Below are 23,734 nucleotides of genomic sequence, written 5' to 3' on the forward strand. Positions count from 1 at the left end.
GAGGGGACCGAGTGGACAAGAGGCAGGAGGGGTGCCAGACCCGCGAGACACACAGAGACATGGAAAGACAAATTAACACTTGACTCTCCTTGTGATATAAAGTGTGTTTTTCAAGATTTTAAGTGGCCAGTTGTGCTTTACTCTGCAGATAAAAAGCCTTAAGTGTGTTAGGGACAAATGCCTTGCAGGGGTTAAGACTGCTAAAATCTTATTAAATGAACAGACTTTAAATGTCCTGCCCCTCTCTCCCTAGATAAGCTGCTGTTAGATGACCCGCAGAAACAGAGTGTAATGAGGAAGGCCCCCCAGCTTCTTTAGGCGGCCACCCGGGAGCCCACACTGGACACCACAGCCAGGCAGGCTGGGCTGAGGGACCTCTGCAAGGTGTGGGGTCTGCCCCGTGGGGACTGAGCCGATGGTGGTGCCAGTGTTCAGCCCACGACACTGCTTGGCGAACAGGCTGCCTGTGACCTAAAGGTGGGAAGTCCCGGGATCCTGCTCTCAAAAGCCAGTAGCCTGCTGGAACACAGTCCTAGGGGGCGTGCCACATTCTGCACTGGTCCTGGGCACACGGCAGAGGGGATGAGAGCCTTCTCTGTGGCCCAGCCTCAGAGTTCTGGAACAGAAATCAGGGGGAAACCCCGAGTCTGCGTGGCAAGTGCTTCCTTAGTGTTGCCCATTAGCTGCTGCTTCTAGGGATGAGTGTCTAACGCACAGGCACCCAGGGGGCATTCGTGTTCAGCCCTGGCTCCAGTGCGAACCGATCCTCCCTCCATCTCCGTGGAGGTGGGGTGTGCACAGAGACCGAGTGGCTGGTGTGGAGCCCGGGTGGTCCGCAGAGCGAGGCTGCTGTGGGGCCCTGCTCCCGCCGGTGTGCTGGGCTGAGCAGCAGAAGGAAACCAAGTCTTGAAGAAAGAGTTAAACCTTCAGTGTCTTTAGACTGTGCCGAGTCAGGGCTTAAGCCAAGAAAGAACCTCGGTGATGGGAGCAAGGCTCTCAAAGGCTCTCGAATGGAGAAGCCCCAGAGCAGTCTGATGGCCAGGGAAGGCTCCAGTCGGATCCCTGGGGCCACTCAGCCGGGTGCTCGGGGAAGGCTTCTCACGGGCTCCTTAATGCAGACACCCCGAAGGCAGAGCTACACGAGGTACAATGTGCTGTGTTACCACGTTTAATCCTCCCAGCCCAATCAGCTGTTATTCTCCCCCCGCATTACAGATGGGGAAACTGAGGCACAGCGAGCTTAGTTAACTTTCCCAAGGCCACACAGCCAGTAGTGGCGGATCTGGGATTCCAACCCGGGAAGCCAGGTTCCAAATCCTATGCCTTTAACCACTAAGCCAGGTTACCACTCACAGCCAAGTACACCAGAGGGGACGGCCTCTTATTTCCAGAAAGTCTTGAGTTCTAGAATCCTCCAGGACAGATTCAAACTGATTAAGCCAAAACTGATCTCTAACGTGGGCAGAAAAGGTAAAAATGAGGACAAAGATTAAACAATGTAATTTATTATCACCTAGCATGAATTAGGTGCATTATGCACGTATCTAATGCTCATTAGCCCACTTTACGGATGAGGATGGAGGGGGCTTGGAGGGCTTGAGTCACATCCCCAAGTTCCCACTGCTGGAGGGTAGTCATGGTGAGATTTGAACTTGAGGTTTTCTGATCAAAACCCATGCTCTTGCTTCTACACATTTTCCTCTGCCCTCATGAAGCGTTGTATTTTCTCCAAGTATACCACACGTACAGCTTTCCTTCTTCTCCCATGGGTATGTGAACAGGAAGCCTCGTTTGTCGCCTGGGAAAGGGACTGCGGCCTCAGGATGCTCCCCGGCAAGCTGTGCCAATTTACACTTGCCGCCAGCCCAGACGTCGTGCGCCCCTGCCCTACTCGGCATCCTCATTCAAACAAAAGCAACTTGGCTGTTTGGCTTTGTTAAGAATGAATTAAAAACTTTTGTGATTTATAAATTTATAATGTCTGCTTTCCTGTTGCCAACGCCTTTAACTAACTCCCGGCCTGGGCTATCTGCTCCCACACAGACTAACCACCTATATCTGTCAAGGATACCTTGACCTCCCTGGAAAAAGAATGCGGATTTGGTTGAATTCTCAGCTGCTCTGTTGACTGGCCAGCTGGCTGAGGGCGAGCTGTTTTCACCCCCGCTTGAAGCCGCGGTTGCCTTCCACCTGAGGAACGGGGCAGCGGTGCCGGCAGGAGTTACCAAGACACGGGGTGGGGGTATGGATGCTGTGGAAAGTGCACAGCAAGGGGCCAGGCCTTGAGCAGGTTCCCCGCTTGCTGTCCCAACCAGCCCGACGGGGCCAGTGCTGCCCCGAGTCCTTGGCAGGGCTGGGGGGGCAGTAGGTGTCCTTCCCCAGCACCTTGTGCTCGCCAAGCCTTCTGCTGCCCCCCGGGCTGGTGAGGCCACACTTCTCTGCCAGTCTGCAGTATTCCCCTCCTTCCCCACCCTGATCACCATACCAATGACCTCTGTCTCTCATGAAGCACTAAGCTCCTTCAGGGTCAGGACTGAGCCCCACTCATCACCCCAGCAAAGTCTCAGGCACACAGTGGCCCTGGACACCTGCTGCTTCCTTTTACGTTCCTTCTTATTGCAACGTAAATCAAGATGCAAAGAGCCACACAAAACAAGTGTAGAGGGTAACCAACTATTACAGAGTGAGCATCCTTACAGCCACACCCACGCAGAGAAAGAACTTACCCAGAGCCCAGCCTGTGCCCCGCCCGTCTCAGCCGCCCTCCTGCTCCGGGGAGGGCCCGCTCTCCTGACCCTTACAGGCCTCCCCTCTCTACAGCTGGATCACTCAGATCTGTGCCGCTACACATTATAGGTTTTTTTTTCCCACTAAAAAACTAGTTTGTTCCATTGTAAAGTCTTTTTTTAATCTACAGATTCCTCCTCAATGGCTTTCTCTGCCTTACAATTTAATTGTCAAAAAGCCCAGGACCTCTGACCTACAGAGTGTCCCTCTCTGGGTTTTGTTAATTGCACACTCACATGGAGCTTACAATGTTGAACTCTGCTCTAGTATTTCCCACAAAGAGGTAACTGGATCCAGGCTCAGAGTATTCATTTTCCACCCTACACTTCTTCAGGAAACCCTGGTTTCTTTTAGTACAAATGATAATTTTAAGACCACAATGTGGAAAATCAGAGCAGAAGCCTATCATAGTCTGTTCACCACTATATGCCCAGCTCCCACCAGATCAGTGCCTGGTACGGAGTGGCAGAAAATTGAGGAAGGAAGGAAGGAAGGAAGGAAGGAAGGGAGGGAGGGAGGGAGGGAGGAAGGAAGGAAGGAAGGAATTGTAGAATGCTTATTCTACCTGCAGTTTATCTATCATCTATCTATCTATCATCTATCTATCTATCTATCTATCTATCTATCTATCTATCTATCTATGCATATGTGTGATAGTGCATAAGCATTATGATAGTGGGGTCCCTCGAAACCACATTTCCATGGGTCAGATGTTCTGCTGCCACTCCCTCACTAAACTTGCTTGACAGTTACTATACCAGCTAATCCTTACGACCGCCCCCAAGCTGTTTACAATTATCCTCATTTCACAGATAAGGAAGCTGAGGCTCAGAGAGGTAAAGTGAGGCATTCGAGGTCATACAGATAGTAAGGGGCAGAGCTGAGCTGCAAACTCAGGTCTGAGAGACTCCAAAGCCTGCGTGTCTTTCACGGCTCCTTGATGAATATTTGCTCTTGAAATATAAGTTTGTTCACTTTAAAATTTAATCTTGATCGACATTTGTTGATGAATGACTGAGTGACTGAATGCCTGACTTCGTGGGGCAGAATGTCTATAGCCAGGCTCTGCACTCTGTTCCACAATAGACTTTTTTTTTCTACCTTTTTTTTTGGTTCCCAATGTGACATGTTTTTGCTAGATATGGCAGAGGGATATTTTTAGTATTCTGGAATAAACCTGAAGGTATATTTTTGCTCTTGGCTTATGAGGCTCATTTTATTCATATGTTTACAGATGCAAAAATAAATGGATGGTATCATAATTCTTCAAGTAACTCAAGTCTCAATTCACATTCATACCCCAACGAGGGGCTCACTTTTTGAGTCTAGAGAATAGGTATAAGACTATCTTTTTGCTTTGAGCCCACATAGCTGCAGCTTTGTGTCCCCTTGTATTTGTGACTGTAATGAACCTTCCGACAGAGTTGTGTCGAATGGAAAGACACATGGCCCTTTTAGCAGGAGCAGACCACACTATAAGACTGACCCCAAGCTCTCAGTTCCCAGGGCAACCAAAACAGGTCAAGAACTCTGTGGTATCTAACATTTCATTTAATGTCAAGAAGCAGGTGCTAGATTTTACTACTGGGAGAGCGCAGAGCTCTCCTTCCCATGAGCACATGGGAAGTTACCACCTATTTGTCAAAGAGTAGAAGGTGTGTGGATCCATGGGATCAATGCAGGGGTGGCCCTACAGTGTCCTCTGTCTTCGTCTCAGACACTGGAGTCAAGACAGTGTTGGAAAGAATGACAACTCATTCCCACTGATAAAGAGGGCAGAAGGCCAAACTATGTTTTGCACGTCTAATTAGCCTAGAAGATTATGAGGAAGTTGACTGGAAAGCTTCCATTGGGCTATTCTTAGAAGCTGGTTTGGCTCTTGAAGGTAAAATGGCCAAAAGGCCTAGAGGTGAGAGATGAGGAGTTAAGGAAATGCCAAATAAATATGGGACATTCGGTGCAAATGAGGGATCATTTCTGAGATCTTTGTGGATACCCCAATTCATGAATACTATTTATAATTTCCCTCTTAAGCTCTAATTTATGGCTAAAATCACTACTGCAGCAGACCTCTTCACTCTATTCACTTCCATGACAAGCATAAACAATTTCAACAAAGAGGGATATTTCTGTTTCAAATGGGAAAGAAGGAGATGTACTCCATCCTAGGGAGGCCGATTATACAGATAATACATGCAAGCCTGTGACCCCCGAGGACCTTAGGTACACACTGTTTTAAAATGTCTGTAAGATTTGTTTTAATCAGGTATGGCAAGACACACAAAAACAAAAGTGACTGTCATGAAGGAAGAAGTGCTTATACTCACAGATCCCTAGAAACTAGAGGCACCACGCCATGCAGGACTACATGGGGAGTCACCGGGGTTGGTCAGGAGGCAGAGGGAGTGAGAACTGTGGGCAGGATGCTTTATTGTGGTTTTGTGGGAAGGAATGGGCAAAGCTGTAAGCAAGCTGAACAGGTTTAGGATTGGATAGTTTGAATAATTTCAGTGGGCTAGATGTCCAGTACCTGGCCCTGGGATGATTTAGGGCAGGGAGATAGTGTCCTGGTCTGGAGTCCAATAAAAGGAAGTAGATGGAAATATGGACTCAGGATTCGTTGGTTTGCATATCAAAGGCATGCTGGCTGACAAGTAATTTATTTTCTCTAGGAATGAGCTAACACTGCAAGGGAAAGTCCCTCCCTGGGTCCATAAGACCCCAAGATGTCAAAGCATCAAAATACAGGAAAAAAGAAAAAGAGATCTGTCACACACAGAGACAAAGTTGATGCCATTGCTTGCAGCCCCAAGAGCAGCAAATTCCACCTTGCTTTCTGTTCCTGCACCCCTAGGTCACTCTCTACATCTCTCAAACTTAATACCTGTTGGTTCTCTTGCTTAGTTTCTGAAATCTAAACCTCAGAATTTTCTCTCTAGGCCCTCTAGAACCCTGTTTCATGGCAACAAGAAACCCTACATTTTTAAATATTGTGTCCCATTCCAATTCAGGGTTGGGAGCTCAGATTGGGTCCTCCTTCATCATTCATGCCAACTCTCGAGCACTCACCTTGAGCACTGTCTAGAAATTCCAGATTCAAGTTCTCTATTCCTTGCTGTGGCTCATCTACCAATAAATGTTCTTTGCCATTGTCATACCTTGCCCATTTTACAAAAATCTACTTCAAGAAACCTACAACATCCTAAGCTTGAATTTTTTTTTTTTCTGTGTATTCCTCTAGCTTCATGGTCCTTAACCTAAAGTAGGCCTTCCTTCATATGCATCTTCAACTTACCAGTATACTTAACACTGTTAACACTCCACAGAAACTGTGAGAACCATGGGGCAGTAGAACTCCACCCTTACCTTTTGTTTTATTGTGGTTATGTGTTTAACATCTACATATGTTATATGCCCTCAATACACTGCTATAATTGTTGAAATAAAAGTCATGGCCATTTAAAGAAATTAAGAAGGAAGGAAAGATAGTCTTTTATATTTACCCACGTATTTACCATTTCTAATGCTCTTCTTTCCTTCTTAGAGGTCTATTTCCCCATCTGATACCATTTCCTTTCTCTCTTACAGACTGCCTTTGTCATCCTATTGTCTTACGGTCTCCCATCATTTCCCGTAAAATATCAACTGCATTCATATTGTTTTTCTCCCATATGTAATGTGTTTCTTTTTTTTTTTCTCTTTTTCTGTGGATGCTTTCAAGATTTTCTCATTTTGTTTTTTAACATGTTGAGAATGCTGTGATTAGGTGTGGTTTCCTTTGTATTTCTTCAGTTTGGAGCTTGTTTATCTTAGTCAACCTTTAGGATGACGTTTTATATGAAATTTGGAAAAATCTTTAGCCATCATTTCTTCAATTAATTCTTTTGTGCCCCATTCATTCACTCTTGTCCTTTGGTTCTTTTCAGGCTTTTCTCTTCCCTCCTCTCTTCTCTTCCCTCTCTCTCCTCTCTCTCTGGCTCTAGATTTAAAGAAAACTTTCTCTCTTCTTTTTTCTTCATATTGGATAATTTCTTTTGATTTCCCTTCCAGTTCTTTGACTCTTTTCTTCTTCTATCTCCAATCTGCAAAGCCCATCCTTTTGCTTTAGATTTTGTATTTTCCACTCTAGATTTTACATTTCTGTGTAGTTTCTATTTCTTTGCTGAGATTCTCTAGCTGTTCACTCATTATGACAATCTTTAAAGTTCTTAAACACATTTAAAATAGTTGCTTTAAGATTATTTTCTGCTAATTCCTATATCTGCATCATCTCAGGGTCTGTTTCTCTTGAATGATTTTACCCTGGACCTTTGGTCACATTTTTAGGTTTCCTCGCATGTCTAATAATTTCTATTTTATACTGAGAACTGTGCATTGTACATTGTAGAAACTCTGGATTCTCTTATATTTCTCTGAGATTATTGATTTTTGTTAAATTACTGAATGATCACCTTGTACCTGTAAAGTTTGATCTTATATTATATATGAGTATATTTGTTTAGGTTTACCCTTAATTCTGGGCCAGTCCCTTAATCTTGGCATATAATCTTTATTCATGTCTCTTCTGGTATTTTATTGGAAAACTCTAGGTGTTTACCTGGCCCTTCAAACTTGGAGGAATTTTAAAATCTGTCTCCTTCGGAGTAGGCAGGAGCTAAATTGTCTACTCAATTTTTCAGTCTTTCCTGTTGCTGCTTTTCACTGGGTTCCTGAAGTCTCCCCTGTGTGTACACAGTTCTGGGGCCATCCAAGGATTTAAGGGATTTGAAGGAAGTTTATATTCCAATTTTGGGATCTCTTCCTGCACTTCCCTCCTTTCTGGTATGAAGCTCTTCAGAGTCCAGACAGTGCCAATATCACCTTGTGTCCTCAGAATGGGCCATTTCTCAATTTTTATTTTTAATATTTTTATTGAGGTATGATTTACATATCATACCTCATTTAAGTGTACTATTTATACTTAAGATTCATTCATTTAAGTGTACTATTCAATGATTTTTAATAAATTTATAGAGTTGTGCAATGATCATCAAAATCTAGTTTCAGAACATTGCCATCACTCAAAGATACATGTGCCCATTTGCAGCTGATTCCTGCTCTCACCCCAAGCCCTGGAAGATTACTTGATGGGCTGTCTACAAAATTGCCTTTTTATTGGCATTTTATGTAAATGAAGTCATGCAATATATAGTCTTTGTTGCCTAGTTTCTTTGATGTAGCACGATATTTTTGAAATTCACCCTTGCATGAATCAAAGATTTGTTCCTTTTTATTCCTGAATACAATTCCATGTATGGATATACAATAGGTTATTTATTCATTCACCTGTTAAAGGACATACTGTTGTGTTTTTTTTTTTTTTTTCTGGAAGCTTTTTTCAATGTTATTCAGATGATACATCACCAAACTGATGCTTATAGGCCAATGGACTAGTGTTTGGGAACCACAGATAAAGACTCATTTTTTTTTTAATTTAGTAAGCATGTATTGAACACATATTTGTGTCAGACACGGTGTTAAAGATTAAAGAAGTGAGTAAGAATGATATCCTAGTGTAGTGGAAGAAATGAACCAACAAACAAATAAGTGTAATAAAGTATGAAAAATGCTGTGGGAAAATTCTGGGGCCTCCATGGAAGTAAGGTCAGTTCTCTGTGGGAGAGGAAGTTATAGGAAAGTCTTTACCAAAGATGTGAGCCTTGAGTACGGTCTGGAAAGATAAATAGGTAATTGTCCACAGTAGAAATGACTTGCCTGTCCATAACACACTCTGTTTTATTCCTCAGAGACATGCAGATAGGTGCATGCATTGTGTGGTCCCATCCGCCTGTGCCTGAGAATCGTATGAAAGGAAACATTCCTCCGAGTTTCTGCTAAGATGGAAAGATGGAGAAATCTAGTGGAGACCTGGAAGATAACCCAGTTCTGCCAAGCTATGTAGATACTTCTCAACAAGATAAACACATAATGGAAAAGAACATGGAGTTTTGGAGAATGGTAGACTTGGTCCAATACCTTAAGCAAATTATTTCATCTTTCAGGGCTTCAGGTTTCAGTATCTATAAAACTGAGATAAGAAATAACTTCAAAAGTAACCATGCAGTTTAGATTTAATGCGTGGAAATCAAGGAGTTTAGGGATTGGCCTCTCCCATCTTTCCCTCACATGTAATATGCACCTAAAGCTACAAGGTGTTAATGCAAACACAAGGCTTATTTGTCTTTAGACTTCCATTTCTCTTGCCTCAAGAAAGCTACCATCTTCTAAATAAGCCAGGGATGTAGTAGCTGTTTCGTAATGAGGCCTTGCTTCCTTCTAAATATGCGCTGATTGTCAAGGTGATGGAGGAGGTTCATTATTTAAAGGCATAATTAAAGGGCACTTCCTTTAGCTAACTAATGAGCAGTAAGTGCAGCAATATTTGCATGTTTAGACATTAAAGATGGAAACAGATGACTTGTAGGAGATTGGGAGAGAGCAGGGAAGGTGGGGCAGATTAATCTCACTACTGGGCCTCCAGGGTTATTGCTGTGCAAGACTTCCTCGGAGGAGGGTCTTCCCTGAGAAGTCAGCTCCACTGGCTTCTCTTTATTTTATGGGATGAACAGCGCTCTCCTCACTGTGCCTCAGGAGCAAGCTGATCTTTACTTTAAAAGAGGCTAAATCGTGATTCCTCCTAAGCTGAGCTTGGAATGTGCTCCTGGATGGACACCCATGCCCTGTTCTCAACACTCAGGTATCAGCATGGATATTGGTTCATTCTTGACATCTTGGGTATTCACTCAAGTTGCAAACTCTTCCAAGTCAATAATGGTGCCTTTTACCCTCTTGGAGTATGTGCATTTTAAGATCAAATTTAAGGTTTTTCCATGTATTAAGTAAGAGATGTGGAAAGCACCTGCTATGTCTCCCAATCTTCATCCGTATCCTGGGTGTTATGCCTGAACTGCAAGATTTTTGTTAGAATTAAAAGAAAGTGGGCACCTGTGTGGCTCAGATGGTTAAGCGTCTGCCTTCGGCTCAGGTCATGATCTCAGGGTCCTGGGATTGAGTCCCGCATCGGGCTCCCTGCTCCTTGGGAGCCTGCTTTTCCCTCTGCCTCTCTCTCTCTCTGTCTGTCTCTCATGAATAAATAAATAAAATCTTTAAAAAAAAAAAAAAGAAAGTGGCTGGCATAAGTAGGGAGTGAAGTAATGCTGGTTCCAATTCTCCTTCTCACTACATAGGGACCTCGCAGTGACCAGTGCTTTTACCTCATTTCTCTTAAATGAGGGGTTAGCATCAGAATTTGCTATTTTATATTAGCATTCAGCTTTGTCAATTTCTTGTCTTTCCATAGTGTGGAAATGACAGAGAAAAATGTCTCTCCTATAATGAATGCAGATATTTGGGTTGGATGTCAAGGAGGAATCTCCCTCCCCTCTCACTGGCACGTGTCCCTGAAGTGGTCTGGAAAGATAGGAGCCCAGCGCAGCCAGGCTAGTGACCGAGTTAATGCTGCTTCCAAATGGGACCACCCCAAGGCTCAAGCACCTTAATTTATTATTGAAAACCTGATTTGATTTACTAGGCATTTTTAATTGTGTTGACATTATTTCCTTCTTTTTAATAGTAGAATGAGAGACATTGACTTTAAATACGCATTATGGGATGTCTACTGAAAAAAATGCATCCACTGCCTCTGGGCAGACGTACAGGCCAGAACACAAATAATCATTTCATGGGAGCAAAAGGAATTGCTGAGCAGCTGCTCATGGGGGAAGAGAGGCCAGAGAAGAGCCAGGTCTGCCAGCAAAGGGAGGAATGTATAGAATACATAGCATATCTGATTAGTTTATTTATTTCTTTTTTAAAGATTTTATTTATCTATTTGTCAGGGAGAGAGAGAGAGAGAGAGCACACAATCAGGGGGAGCGGCAGGCAGAGGGAGAAGCAGGCTTCCTGCTGAGCAAGGATTCCCGAAGTGGGACTCGATCCCAGGACCCTGGGATCATGACTTGAGCTGAAGGCAGATGCTTTAACCGACTGAGCCACCCAGGCATCCCGATTAGTTTAAATTTAACAGTTATATAGCCTTCTGCCTCCAGCCCAGATGAGGGAGCGGGGGAAGCCAGTGAGATTGTGGTGGAGAAGAGAATGACATTCCTATAGCTCTGGATTCAACAAGAGTTAGGCTTCTCCCTTAGCACAGGATCTTCAGAAGAAAAAGTAAAGAAAATCCTTTGGGTAATAATGGAAATCCAAGAAAGCCCTGAGAAATCAGCCCTTCAAGCACATGGCTCTGGACATATTGATAAATGCCTATGAAAACCCTCAGCGAGTTTGTGGACCCTATGTCCACCATAAGACACAAATGGCATGATGTGCTTGTCATCGGATCTCACTATTGGTTAGGTAGACAATCCATTCACTAACGTTTGGCAACACTAATCCGTACTTTGCTAAACTGCTCCCCCTCCCTTTTGCGCACTTCATTCTGGTCTCTTGGTAACTTCCTCCGTTTTGGTCCTGCTTCTGCCTCTGGAGCTCTGCAGACATCCCTTTCTTCCCAGAGCTCACAGCAGGCTCTGTGTGCTAACTTCTGTCTATAGATCAGAGACTTTACCTGTGCTGCAGGGGTGAGTAGGGCAGCGAGTTCATCTGGGAGGTGGTTCCAGGGAGGAAGAAAGAAGAAGTGGGAAGGGTGAGTCAGGAAAGGGGGCAAGCCAGGACACAGGGGGCGTTGTTGAGGTGGTGGCTGTGGCAGTGGGGGGCCTGCATCCCCTGGGACCCCTGACGAGAGTGCAGGCAGCTGTCTGCAAGTGCTCCCCACCTTCGGGCCTGCGGCACCTGTGCCCTGGGGCAAGGGGGGCTCCCAGGGCTGGTTTTGGACGGTGCTCCCTGGAGCCAAGACGCTCTTCTTGCCTCGGAGCACGGCCTCGGGCAGAACACTAAAAGGCACCGTGGGGGCGGGATGAGCTTGAGGGGGACTTCCTGGGAAGCCAGCAACTGTGCCTCAGGGGCAGGACAGGTGCCATCCAAAGAATCTCATTGTGTATCAGCTTTGTCACCTCTCAGCTTCCAGGGAGCCTCTGTCAAGAGAGAGTGGATTTTCTAGTTTGCTTTAGCATTTCCAGAAACAAGCATAGAGGACTTTTTCCCTGAAAGCAGAGAAGGTATGTTTTCCACTTATCATGGCCGGTGAGGGGGCCAGCACCTTAAGCTAGAAGAAGAATATGGTGTGGAGCAGAAGGAAAGGCTAAATCTGCCCCTTGGGGATCCTCCACAAGAGGCTTGTGGGAAGCGAGCTTGGTGGGAGCATTAGGACAGGGCCTCTTCCTCCCTCCCTCCCTCCCAGGGCCACACTAGGGGACAGAGGCACCACACACAGGGCTCAGGAAAGCCCGGCCCAGGGTCACCTCAATAAGCTGTGGGGGGTTGGGAAGTGGCTGCATCTACGAGCCTGGGGCAGCTCTAGGCCTCCCCAAGGCTCATGAGTGATGTACTAGTTTCCCTTTGCTGTTAGAACAAATCACCACAGATGTGGTAACTGAAAACAGCACAAATTTATTGTCTTACAGTTTGGGAGGTCAGAAGTCTCAGAAGCCTGAAACGAGTTTCAGTGGGCTAAAATCAAGGTATTGGCAGGGCTGCATTCCTTCCGGAGGCTCTAAGAGCAGAATCTGTTTCTCTCTCTCGCTCTCTCTCTCTCTCTTTTTTTAAGCCCAGAGAGTCTGCTACACCCCATGGCTCAAGGCCCCACATCCCTCTGATCTCTGCTTCCTTTGTCACATCTTCTCTGACTCTAACCCTCCCGTCTCCCTCCTGTAAGAACACTTGTGACTGCATCAGACCCATCTGGACAATGCCCCTATTTTAGGATCTTTAATTTAGTCATCCTTTTGTCATGGGGGATAACATATTCACAGGTTTCAAGGATTAGGGGGTGCACATCTTTGGGAGCCATTATTCTGTCCGTCACAAGCGGCCGACAGGGGAGCTGGGGAGCCCAGCTGAGGTGTCATGGCACGGGGTGCTCTGGGTCAGCAGTGAAACAGGGACCCAGGCCACCAAGGGGGCTTCCAGGGGAGGGAACGAGGCCCAGGCAATGGGCTGCAGTGACAACTGCCAGCATGTTGCACCCTCTCTAAAGAAAACAGGACAAATGCACTAACTGTGCCAGAAGTCACCTTTCCAGGGAGCAGACGATCCAGTCACTGCACAGTCCTGACCCGAGAGGACCGAGAGTGTCCAGTGCGGATGTGAGGACCCTTCTCTGCCATCACCATGATGCCATGGAAGCCAGCTGTCCGCAAGAGTCCAGAAGATGGGAAGAGGCAGGGAGAGGGACTCTAAGAGAAGGGGCTTGTCTGGGGTCCTTATATATTACAGAGAGAAAGACAAGGGAGAGTATTTGTGACCCTTCCCACATCCATTTTTCATTCAGAACAACCTTGCAAGTTGGCATCTTAGAAAAAGTCATCTGGGATTCTGCCTAAAAGAGAGAGAGAGAAAAAAAAGAGGTTCTGGACATTCTTCCCCCTCTGTTTAGGACACGTTCCAGAAGGAACACAGGTGTCATCGAAGGCCGGTGTGTGGGTGGGACGGTGAGTGCGCGGCCACTGCATTAGAGAAAAACATGGCTAATGCATCCAAGAATTAGTCTTTAGTGGCCGAATTAGAGTGCTAATTCGATTACTTGAGTGACGGCCTGATTACTGATTAATGATAAGCACGGAGCTCTTGAGGAGCGTGCGGAAGTGGGCGCGGGGGAGGCAGTTGCCACAGAGGAGCTGTGTGCTTCCAGCAGCCCAGCCCCTTTGCCCCACACCTCAGAAAGCTGTTGCCAGGGTGGACAAAGCCCGATTACTCTGCTCATTAAGAGGACTGGTCTGGACTGGACTAACCATTCTCCAATTAACTCCTTGGCACTTGGCTATAATAATGATTGAACTAAGCCATTTGACTCCCAGTGTGGCTGGAAGAGCAGATGCGGGCAAACTCACTGCTTCGTTCTGACATCCATCCTCACTAGGAATGAAGGATTTATTCACTTGTAGCTTCTTGCAGGAGCTCCAGAATTCCATGCAAGTAGAAAGGATCTGACCAGCAGAGGCTCCGGACCAAGACAAATGGGAGCCTTTGGCTCAAATCCCAGCCCTGGCATTGTTTCTGGGGAGACCTGGGCCTGTGCCTTACTGTCTCTTTGTGTAGGAGGAAGGGAGATGACCACCACCAGGGGCCTGGGGCCGGGGCTCCTGCCTCGCTTGCTCCTGCCCCTTCCCCTAGGTGTGGGGGCCATGCTCCCCTGCCCCTGCCACTGGAAGCCCAGCACTCTTCTCCTTGGAGGGTGGGGGGCTGGTGCTAGAAGAACAGGAGGGGGCTTACAAAGAACATGTGGGCCTCATCTAAGAAGATCCAAACCTCTCAAATAGACATGTTATGGTGTGGTTTTCCTGTGTGAAAATCATAACGTTTTGTTGTTTTTTCTCGGTAGTCTCAAACTGGTGACCAGAGTATAAAGGTAGACTGCAGAACATTTGTTGAGTCTGATGATGAATAATGAGAAAATGAGAAAATACCAAACATGGGGAGGTTTTACATCAAAGTCTGATTCGAACTTCTGGACAGTTGGAAAGGCAGCCCCAGGCCTGGATTCTTAGATGGCCTGGAGCCGTGTGGTGGCTGAGTCTTCAGGAAGGACCCACCTTCACCCAGCCAGGCATCTTCCTCTTTCTCCCCACCCCTCATGACCAGAGTTCAGGCTCCTGCAGGAGAATGCTCTCGAGGGTTCACAAACTGGGCAGGGCCATGTCCTCTCTGGTGACTGTTAACGAGTTCTGGCACAGAGACAGCAATGGCCAGCAGAATGAATCTCACTCCTGCATCTTGTGCTCAATTGCAATTTTTCAGAGATGCATTTTTTTTTTTTTTTCCTTGCATGAGCTGGGGGCACCTGTCCTCTTGCTGGTCGATTGAGGCTGTCACTCAAGCTGTGTCTTTTTTTTTTTTTTAAGATTTTATTTATTTATTTGACAGAGAGAGACACAGCGAGAGAGGGAACACAAGCAGGGGGAGTAGGAGAGGGAGAAGCAGGCTTCCCCGCAAAGCAGGGAGCCCGATGTGGGGCTCGATCCCAGGGTCCTGGGATCACGACCTGAGCCGAAGGCAGACACTTAACGACTGAGCCACCCAGGCGCCCCTCAAGCTGTGTCTTCCAGTAAGTGGAACATGCTGTGAAACATCAGCAGTTTCCCCTCCAAGCACCAAGAAGTTCAACGGGAAGATCATTAGAATTTGTGACAATGAGTCAACCACATCCAAATAATGGTAGAGCCGGGAGGGGCTGCAAATTAATAAACCTTTCCTGTGTGAGCTGGCAGCTGGGCATTCTTCTCTGCTCCTGTCTGGGTTTGCACATGACTAGCTGCAGGCTCGAGGGATTTGCATTAGCAGATCATAAGTAAAAATCCCATTAAAATGACATTCTCCTCATCATTAGGATCCCTTTAGTGAGGTGCACTGGATTGTCAGGGACATTTCCTGGAGCGGCCCAATAATAGACTTACCTGGCAGTCTGTCCACCCTGGCAACAGCTTTCTGAGGTGTGGGGCAAAGGGGCTGGGCTGCTGGAAGCACACAGCTCCTCTGTGGCAACTGCCTCCCCCGCCCCCACTTCCGCACGCTCCTCAAGAGCTCCGTGCTTATCATGCCCTGGATTCAATGCGCATGAGCAGCCTCTGCCGAGTGCTAGAGCTCCTGGCCTGGCCTGGAGCTCCTGGCCTGGCCGTGGAGAAAGGAAAGGGGGGACCCTGGTTCTAATGCAGCCCCTGCCACTGGCCTGAGCTATATTTACTTAAATTTGATAAATTTTATGAATGTCATACTCGCATTATTCACATTTACCCATCCTTAAATTCTCCTTGAATAACAAAATTCTTCGATGATAGTCCATTCTTTTGGGGATAAAGTACCAACTCAATAACATGATGTGAAAAGCCTCTTGGGGTTTAATTGACCCTGCTCCTCTAAACGTGGGTCCTAATACCTGCCAACACGACCCCCTTCTGCCCCATCCCTATGGTCTACCACACTTCTCCTGAAGCCGGCCGTCCTACTCACCTCTGCCATCTTGGCTGCCTGGCTCCACATCACTGAGCCCTCGGCGCTCTGTTCAGACAATGTCCCCTCTTAGGGGCTTTTCCAGGCCCTTATTCCCAGGTCCATGTCAGGTGTCTCTAGAATGGGCTCCCACAGACTCCCCACACCTGGCCCCCTGCCTTCTGCCCCAGCACATATCGATGTAAACTGTTTCTGTGTTGGTTGCCCCACGATCGTGGATACCTATAGAGAGCAGGGGCTTCTGTTTCAGCAGCTGATCCCGGTACCGAGCACAGAGACTGGCACATAGTTTGTGTTCAGCCTAAACTGCTGACTAAAGAACTAGATGAAGCCCCATTAGGCATTAGAACATTTATTATGCTTCTGGGAGCTCCAAGGTGGGTCAGTAGCCTGGCTTGAGTCCTTTCTGGCCCAGGCCAGAAAGTTCTGCAATAATTACAGAGTCACTACTGGGCAAATACAGTAAAATCTTTGGAATTAGATATCAAGATAAAAGCCAAACGGCCTTTGAGAGCCAAATGGTAAAATTTTAGAATTTTAAAATGCTGCATAAAATAGATCAAAAGATCAATTAATCACCAGGAGGTTTTAAAAGGTCTCTGGATTTTTCTCTTCTCTTTCCTCTCTCCCTCCCTCATGTCACCTCTCCCTTCTTTTGATCTTGACATCCATTTGCTGTTATGCAAACATTTACTGGGCACCAACTGTGTGCTCAGGGCTATAATATGCACTGAGAAGCTGGAGAGAGTAAGACACAATACTGCCTCCCAGGAGCTCAGTGCAAAGTGAGCAGAAAGGCAGGATAAATGGGTTACTAGGGTAAAGTAAGCATCGTGATGGGGTTCTGTATGGAGTCTGGGGAGCACCGGGGAGAGGTAAGCCACTCGGGGGGGTGACCCAAGGTGGCTTCCTGGGGGAGGAGATGTTATCAAGTATGTATATTCTGAACACCAAGTGGTTTACATCCAAGAAACTTCTGGAAGGTTCTGTCTACACAGCTGAATAGGGGAGAGAGAGGTCTGTGGCTGGGTCTATATGTACCACTGGATTGCTAATATGAGTGTGGTTGAGGTTTTGTATACCCCATCCACTGTGCCTCCTTTCCAAGGGGCTAGGGTTTCTGATCACCAATAAGTAGCCTTTAAGTTTTTTTAATGTTAATTTTTTTTAGTAAAGAATGCTATGGACTGAATTGTGTCCCCCTCCCCAAATTCATACATTGAAGCACTACCCCCCAGTGTGACTGTACTTAGAGAAGGGCCTTTAGGAGGTGGTCAAGGTTAAAGGAGGTCATAAGGGTGGGACCCTAATTCCATAGGCCCTTATAAGAAGAGGAACAAGGTATTTCAGTATCTGAGCTCGCTCGCTCTCTCTCTCTCTCTCTGTCTGCCATGTGAGAAGAAGACTGTCTACAGGCCCGAAAGAGGGCCCTCACTGGGGAGCTGAATCAGCTGGCACCTTGATCTTGGACTTCCCAGACCAGAACTGTGGGAAATCCATGTCTGTTGTCTAAGCTCCCCTCTCCCCCCGCCCCCGGCTGTGATACTTTGTTATGGCAGCCCCAGCTGACTGAGACAAGGAAGAAGACAAGGTTTAAGCAAAGTGAAGATTTGACAGTTTCATGGAGTTTCATCAAGACTATAAACACTTGCATCTCAATGACAATTCTGATCTCTCAATTAAAAATATTTAAAATTTAGAAGTGAAAACATTTTAAATTAGCAAGCTTACTGAAGAAGCAGCACAGCGTAATGAAATAGGGCAGGTCCAGCCATGGTTCACTGTGTGCCCTTGGGCAGGTCACAAGACCATAGTTCCTGCCTCATTTCATCCACTGGGCAGGCCCAGGGGGCAGAGGTGAGAGAGAGCTCAGGGGCAGTGTGCCTGATACAGAGCAGACACCGATAAATGAGATCCGAGGAACCGGGAAGGTGTTCGGTGAACCTCAGCCCTTCCTTAAATGCACCACTTTGGGCCCAGACTTCAGATTCCTCGAGTCATTCTATCTTTATCTGTAGAACCAGAATTCCTTCCTCACCTATTTTTAATTCCCAACCCTGTGACTTCATTTGCCTGTATCAGGACTTCTCAATCCCATCTTAGAAAACGCTGCAGGGCATCTGTAATCATCCTGGCCAGTATAGCAATGTTCTTATTAAACCCCCCACAATATAGAATTTATTTTAATTCATCTCAATTCGTATTATGTATTTAAATATATCCCATGTAAGCCATATGGCACTTTAGAAGGTAGCTGAGAGGTTGCTGGGAAATCAAATAAGCAATGTCAAGATTTCATAATTTCTGCAATACCCAGAATTCCTAATTCAGAGAAACATACACTAAATCCAGATGCCATATTTGCAAAACCCCAGGCTCCAGCAGGATGGGATTTATTGGGACTAGATCAGGCAGTTGCCACTGGGCTTCATCAAGCATCTTTCCATTCAGCTTGGCATCCTTGACCTTGTCACATTGCCTTAAGTTCCAGCACTGAGAGGTTCCCTGAGGTTAATGAATCTATCTTTTAAAGAGCATATGTCTGTGCTTCTGTGTGGATGAAAGGGGGCAGCTATCATTCTCATCTCAATGTAAATGAGTTTTCCTTCTGGAATGCTTCCCAGTAGCACTCTCCGAAACTAGCCATACCCGGGGCCTGGGTAGATGCCCGTAAGAAAGAGAGAGAAGGGGAAGGATTCTGGAACATTCAGCCCTAGACAAGGTGATGCAGGCAGCACACACAGTGGGCTTTAGGGGAAGAAAGGAAGCCTGAGGTCCCCAGAAGCACTCAGGATATGGGTGGGGTGCCAGACAGTAAGACCACAGAATGAGCATCATCTCACCTGCTTCATTAAGCTGACCCGTTCCACAGTCCCCTTCCCTGTCTGCCGGCATTCTCCCCCTTGATAGTTTAAAACCATTCTTAAAAATTCACGTGTGCCCTCCCCTCTGCCCCCCAGTTCAAGTCTAAGTGAAGGCCAGTGCTAGGCTTGCTGCCCAGAACCTTCCTCAGTGGCACAGCCCCCCAAAGGAGTGACCGCCCCCTCCACGATCTCAGCCCTGCACGGCCTTTGGAGACAGACGCTTCAAAGCTTTCCCTCCAACCAGACCCTTCATTTGTTATTGACAAGGATGACACAGTGGCCCTTGTGATCACAGGCAGGAGGCTCTGGAGTGAGTCACAGGTTTTGCACTTCAGAAAAGAACGCGCGCTGCTCACAGTGTGCCATGTCACTGTTTACTTCAAGGTCCTCGGGTCCCATGTTCTCAACCTGTGTCACCAAAAGCAAGGCTGCACCGTCACCCGAAGGAGATAAGAGAACATCACAGAGGAGGTGCGGCGCTTACGATATAAACATGTGCTAACAGAGATCACAAACTGGGCCTGGGGACCAAGAGGACCAGCATCCCAGGAGCCCAACGGGGAGCAAATGGACAAGATACATGTGGGCAGGTCCAGCAGCTGCTGGGGGATCCCAGCGGGCAAGTGTGGCCCTCCCCCTCCAGCTGGGCTTACGGCAGCAGTTTTTCTCTTGACTTTAAGATGCTATGTGTCTCCCTGAGCTGATTTTCCCAAACTCAGCAAGCGAGCACAACTTTGAGGTGCCTCCTCACTGCTACCGTCACTGAAGCACACCTACCACCCCTGCAAAGGGGGGTGCTGGGGTGAGGGGTGAGGGGTGAGCTGAGTGCCATACCTGGTCCAGCTTCCAGTGGAACTCTGCGGGGCGGAAGGTGTCGGCCTGGTCGAAGTCCTTGCGCAAGAGAAAGACGAGGCGGCAGTTGTGCACATACAGGGCGTAGTGATGCCGGTTCATTTCTGCAAAGCACAGAGAGGAGCTGAGTGCTTATGGAATGCCTGCATCCGTCGCTGCCAGAGGGGTCTTCCCGCTACATCACTGAGCACACCCTCGAAGGGGGAAGGAATGGGCATTCCAGTTTCCCCTTTTACAATCAGATCTAATGAATGTTCTAGAACACACATGGTGGAGCTCACTGAAACGGAAGACAAAGATTCAAGAAAGCAAAACTTCTGCAGAGAAGCCATTTGGGCTTGAAATACCAACCGAACGTATACTCAGATACTGCATTAGACCTAGGATAAAGCTTATGTAGGTTAACGAGTTTTGTTTGTTTTTGTACAAATACTTCTGAGAAGGCTACGGGGGCTCTCCGACAATCACGTCAGCTACCCTGGGCTTCTTTAACACAACTGATTTCTCCTAGAGTGCTGGGCTTATGTTTCATTTCTTCAGGCTTGACAATGGTGACCACAGAACATGTCTCCTCTACCTTATTGTGTGCAGTTAGGGGAAGCGGTTTCATATGTAGTTGCTAGGAGGAGGGGACACATTGATTTTTCAGCATTAGTCATAGTTCCGTGTCTGTCCAAAGCAATGAATAAATACCTCTGTCCCCATACACAACAGATGGGATGTTTTCCTCCTCTGATATAAAGACTTCCTTTTCTGCTTAGGAAATCTCGCATCATGGGTCCCAGTCATGATGTCCGGCAGCCACAAGATAATAGCCGTTGGGAGGGGAGGAGCTGTTTGACCAATACTCAGAGAACTCAACATCATATACTACATAGTAGCATACACCGAAATCTACTACGAGGTGCGTGCTCCATAAATGACAGATGGATGAGTGGGTGACCTGTTGTCGTAGAAAGAACATGGGCCCTAGAGTCAGACAGACTTTGGGTGGAGTTGTATCTTCGGATGATTCTGGGAGAATTTTTTAGCCTTGTGTCATGACAGGGATGCTAGATTGTCCTAATGAATCATGGGAATAGGATAATGAGATTGATTCTTGTACATCCTGTATAAACCTTGAGATTTGAGTGTGAGGAATCAATACCAATCCCACTTCTAGGCCTGGGCTAGGTTGGTTTCCCTGCCATGGTGATTGGTTCAGGACCCAGGCCCAAGTCAGGCCACACAGGCCCTTTTCCCAGCCACAGCGCTTCTGTCAGGAAAGTGATTCGGTTCAAGCTAGTGATGCGGGAGCTTTTCTGAGTGGTTCCAAAAAAGAACTCTCTTTTATCAGAAAGCAAATAGGAGAGACACACTTTCTTTCTAGAAGTTGTAGTATATAACTGGGAGGCATGGGGCAGCTGCAGCCCTGTTTGCTAACATGAAATCAATACATATATGGAGGCAGATCTGAGAAATTGCAGAGAAAAGGGCCAAACCCTTGATCACACTTTGCCTGAAGCTGTCATAGCTCTGGACATTTTCAGTTACAAGAACTCTACATTTCCTTTATTATTTTGATTTCTTTGATCATCTGATATCAGTTTGATGTGTATTTCCTATTTCTTATAACTAAAAGCATCTTAACTGATACAACGAGGAAGTTTGTACAAAGCAGTTGCCAGTGTGGCAGGGTTGGCCTAGGCTAATGTCTGGGTGGCCACACGGCCTTTGGACTGATAAAATGGGGATTTTACTCAATATTTCTTATTGTGGCCTGATTATGGGGATTTTACTCAATATTTCTTATTCCCCTCACAATTGCTCAACTGATTTCCATTATCTATTATCTACTGTCAGAAAAACATAGAAAGAAGGACTTTTCCCCCTTTATTTTTATTTGGAGTCAGGAGCGGTTGTAGGTGAGGAAGTGGAATGAGAAGAATGAATGGGGGTCTGGAGCATCTTCCAGCCTAGGAAATTTCTCCCTCCCTCTCCCTCTGTTTGTCTGGATTCCTGGAGTCACCGTCCACACTGAGGTCACTGGTTTCTTTAGTGGGCTAGAGACATGGTACACTCAGAAATCCACTTCATTTCTTTTCATGACCCTTGGTGTTCTTTGTGGCAGCTAAATATTTAACAAAAAGAAGCCAGTTAAATGAAATAATAAAGCCCCATGACAGAATTTTGAATTGTTATGTAATTCATATCTTTAAAGAATATTTTATCATGAAGAGAAATGATCTGTATATGTTACATAGAAGAAACAGGGAACATAATGGTATCACATGTATTATAAAAATGGTGAAAATTGTAAGGACATTCCACATATACATAGAAATAAAAATAAGATTTTATTTGGTAATGAAATATGCCAAATGTAATCAGGAAATAGCTTTAGGTATTAGGGTTTTAGGGAATTTGTGTAGTCTCCTTTATATTTTTCTGTGTTTTTCAGGTTTTCTGATATAAACATGTCTTGAGAATATATAAAAGCCTAATAAAGCTTTATTTTATAAATAAAGTTTATTCCTGATATTTTTTAAATTTAGGGCAAGCAGGTACTTATAGATTTTTTTTTTTTTTAAGTCAAAGTAGTTAGAGGAAGCTTCCTTATCTTCTTCGTGCCAGTGCTGAGCTGCCTGTCAAGTGTTGCTCTGAGCCAAGGCCAAGGCGGAGGAGTGCCAGGTCGTGCTGACTCCAGGTGCCGACATGCCCGTGGGGTAGTCTGTTCTGATGACAACGAGGCATCATCATTTAAGGCAGCATGTTCAGCACGGCTGCACAAAAGAATCCCCTAGAAACTCTGACTTCCTGCGCTGGGGTGGGGCCCTGGCACCTTTGTGTTTTTATGAAAGTGCCAGGTTTTTCTGCTGTATAGCAAGGTTGAGCACCACTGGTCCCAGAGCACAGGCCTGGAACTCAGGCCCAAGGACCAGGTCCCAGCCTGTTGCTCTGGGTAATCGGCTGCGTTCCCTTGGGCCAGTCTTTCAAACTTTCATGGTTCAACTTCCTCCTCTGTAAGCAAGAACATTGAAATCTGTGTGACCTGCCTGCCAGGGTATTTGATACATTTCAGAAGGGACTCTGTGTGTGTGGCGGCGAACCCCAGCCCGCGCCGCTTTGCCTTGGTATATACGGTCCTAAGCTCTTGTCTCACTGATGCGGCTTCGGGATCGTGAGGGGAGCGCCCTGCCGGGCACTGCCAGGACCAAGCTGCAGGGGGATTCCGGGGATCGTGCGCTGAGCTCTGAACCCGGTCCCAAACCTCGGTGTGATCTCATGCACGTCTGCGAGGTCCTTCCTGCATGAAGGTCCCAGAAAAACGCATCCTTGGCATAACCGATCCGACACAGACTTACTTTATGACTAATGAAAGCCAGGCAACTCTGTCTCAGTTTCTACATCTAGAAACATGCTAACACGTACTGTAAGGTGTGATTAAAACAGCAAATGTGGGGTCCTGGGAGTAGCATAATGTGGAATAAAACCAGAAGTTTTATTGATAGTAACACCATCAAGTAAATAAATTGAGCACTGATTTTATATCTGATGCTGAGTGACTTCATACATTATTTCATGTCTATTTCCCCCACTTTACATACAAGGGAACTGAAGCTCAGAGAGATTAGCAACTCCTCAAAGGCCACAGCTTGGAGTGGCAAGGCTGGGAAACGAACCTTGGTGTCCAGCGGCAGAGGCTGAGCGGTCCGCCACTCTATCCTGCCTTCTCATTGCGGCATCTGCTGGGGCTATTATTTATTTTGGTATTTTAACAGAAGCAGCGCTTGAAATAGGAAACTGTGGAATTATACTTTAAGATAGAGTTGTAAAATTTGCATAGGATATCCAAATATTTGTGTGTATGTGTGTGCGCGTGTGTGCACGTGTGTGCGCGTGTGTGCATGCATATGTGTGTGTGCGCGCGCATGTGGGATGTGGTGACCAGTGCACGGGATTGGAGTTAGCTGGATCTGAGCTTACATTTTGGTTCTGATCCTTACTGGCTATATAACTTGGGACAGTTATTAACCTCTCAGGGATGTTTCCTTATCCTTAAAATGGGAAACACAATAACGCTTTCCTAAAATTGTTTGTAGAGATCTGAGAAACTGTCTAGAACAGTAATATCTAATACAGATTGCACT

At 46.3% G+C, this 23,734-nt stretch overlaps 1 protein-coding gene across 1 annotated transcript in view; it reads right to left on the bottom strand.

Moving 5' to 3' along the window:
- Positions 1-23,734, bottom strand: part of CLSTN2 (calsyntenin 2) — a 610,129-nt gene that overhangs the window by 79,933 nt on the left and 506,462 nt on the right. Inside the window, exon 8 of the mRNA XM_078071189.1 lies at positions 19,587-19,708. Coding sequence (XP_077927315.1) covers positions 19,587-19,708 — 122 coding nt within the window. The remainder of the gene's footprint in view (positions 1-19,586; positions 19,709-23,734) is intronic.

The sequence above is a fragment of the Halichoerus grypus genome, chromosome 1, assembly GCF_964656455.1.
Source record: "Halichoerus grypus chromosome 1, mHalGry1.hap1.1, whole genome shotgun sequence".
Lineage (NCBI taxonomy): Eukaryota > Metazoa > Chordata > Mammalia > Carnivora > Phocidae > Halichoerus > Halichoerus grypus.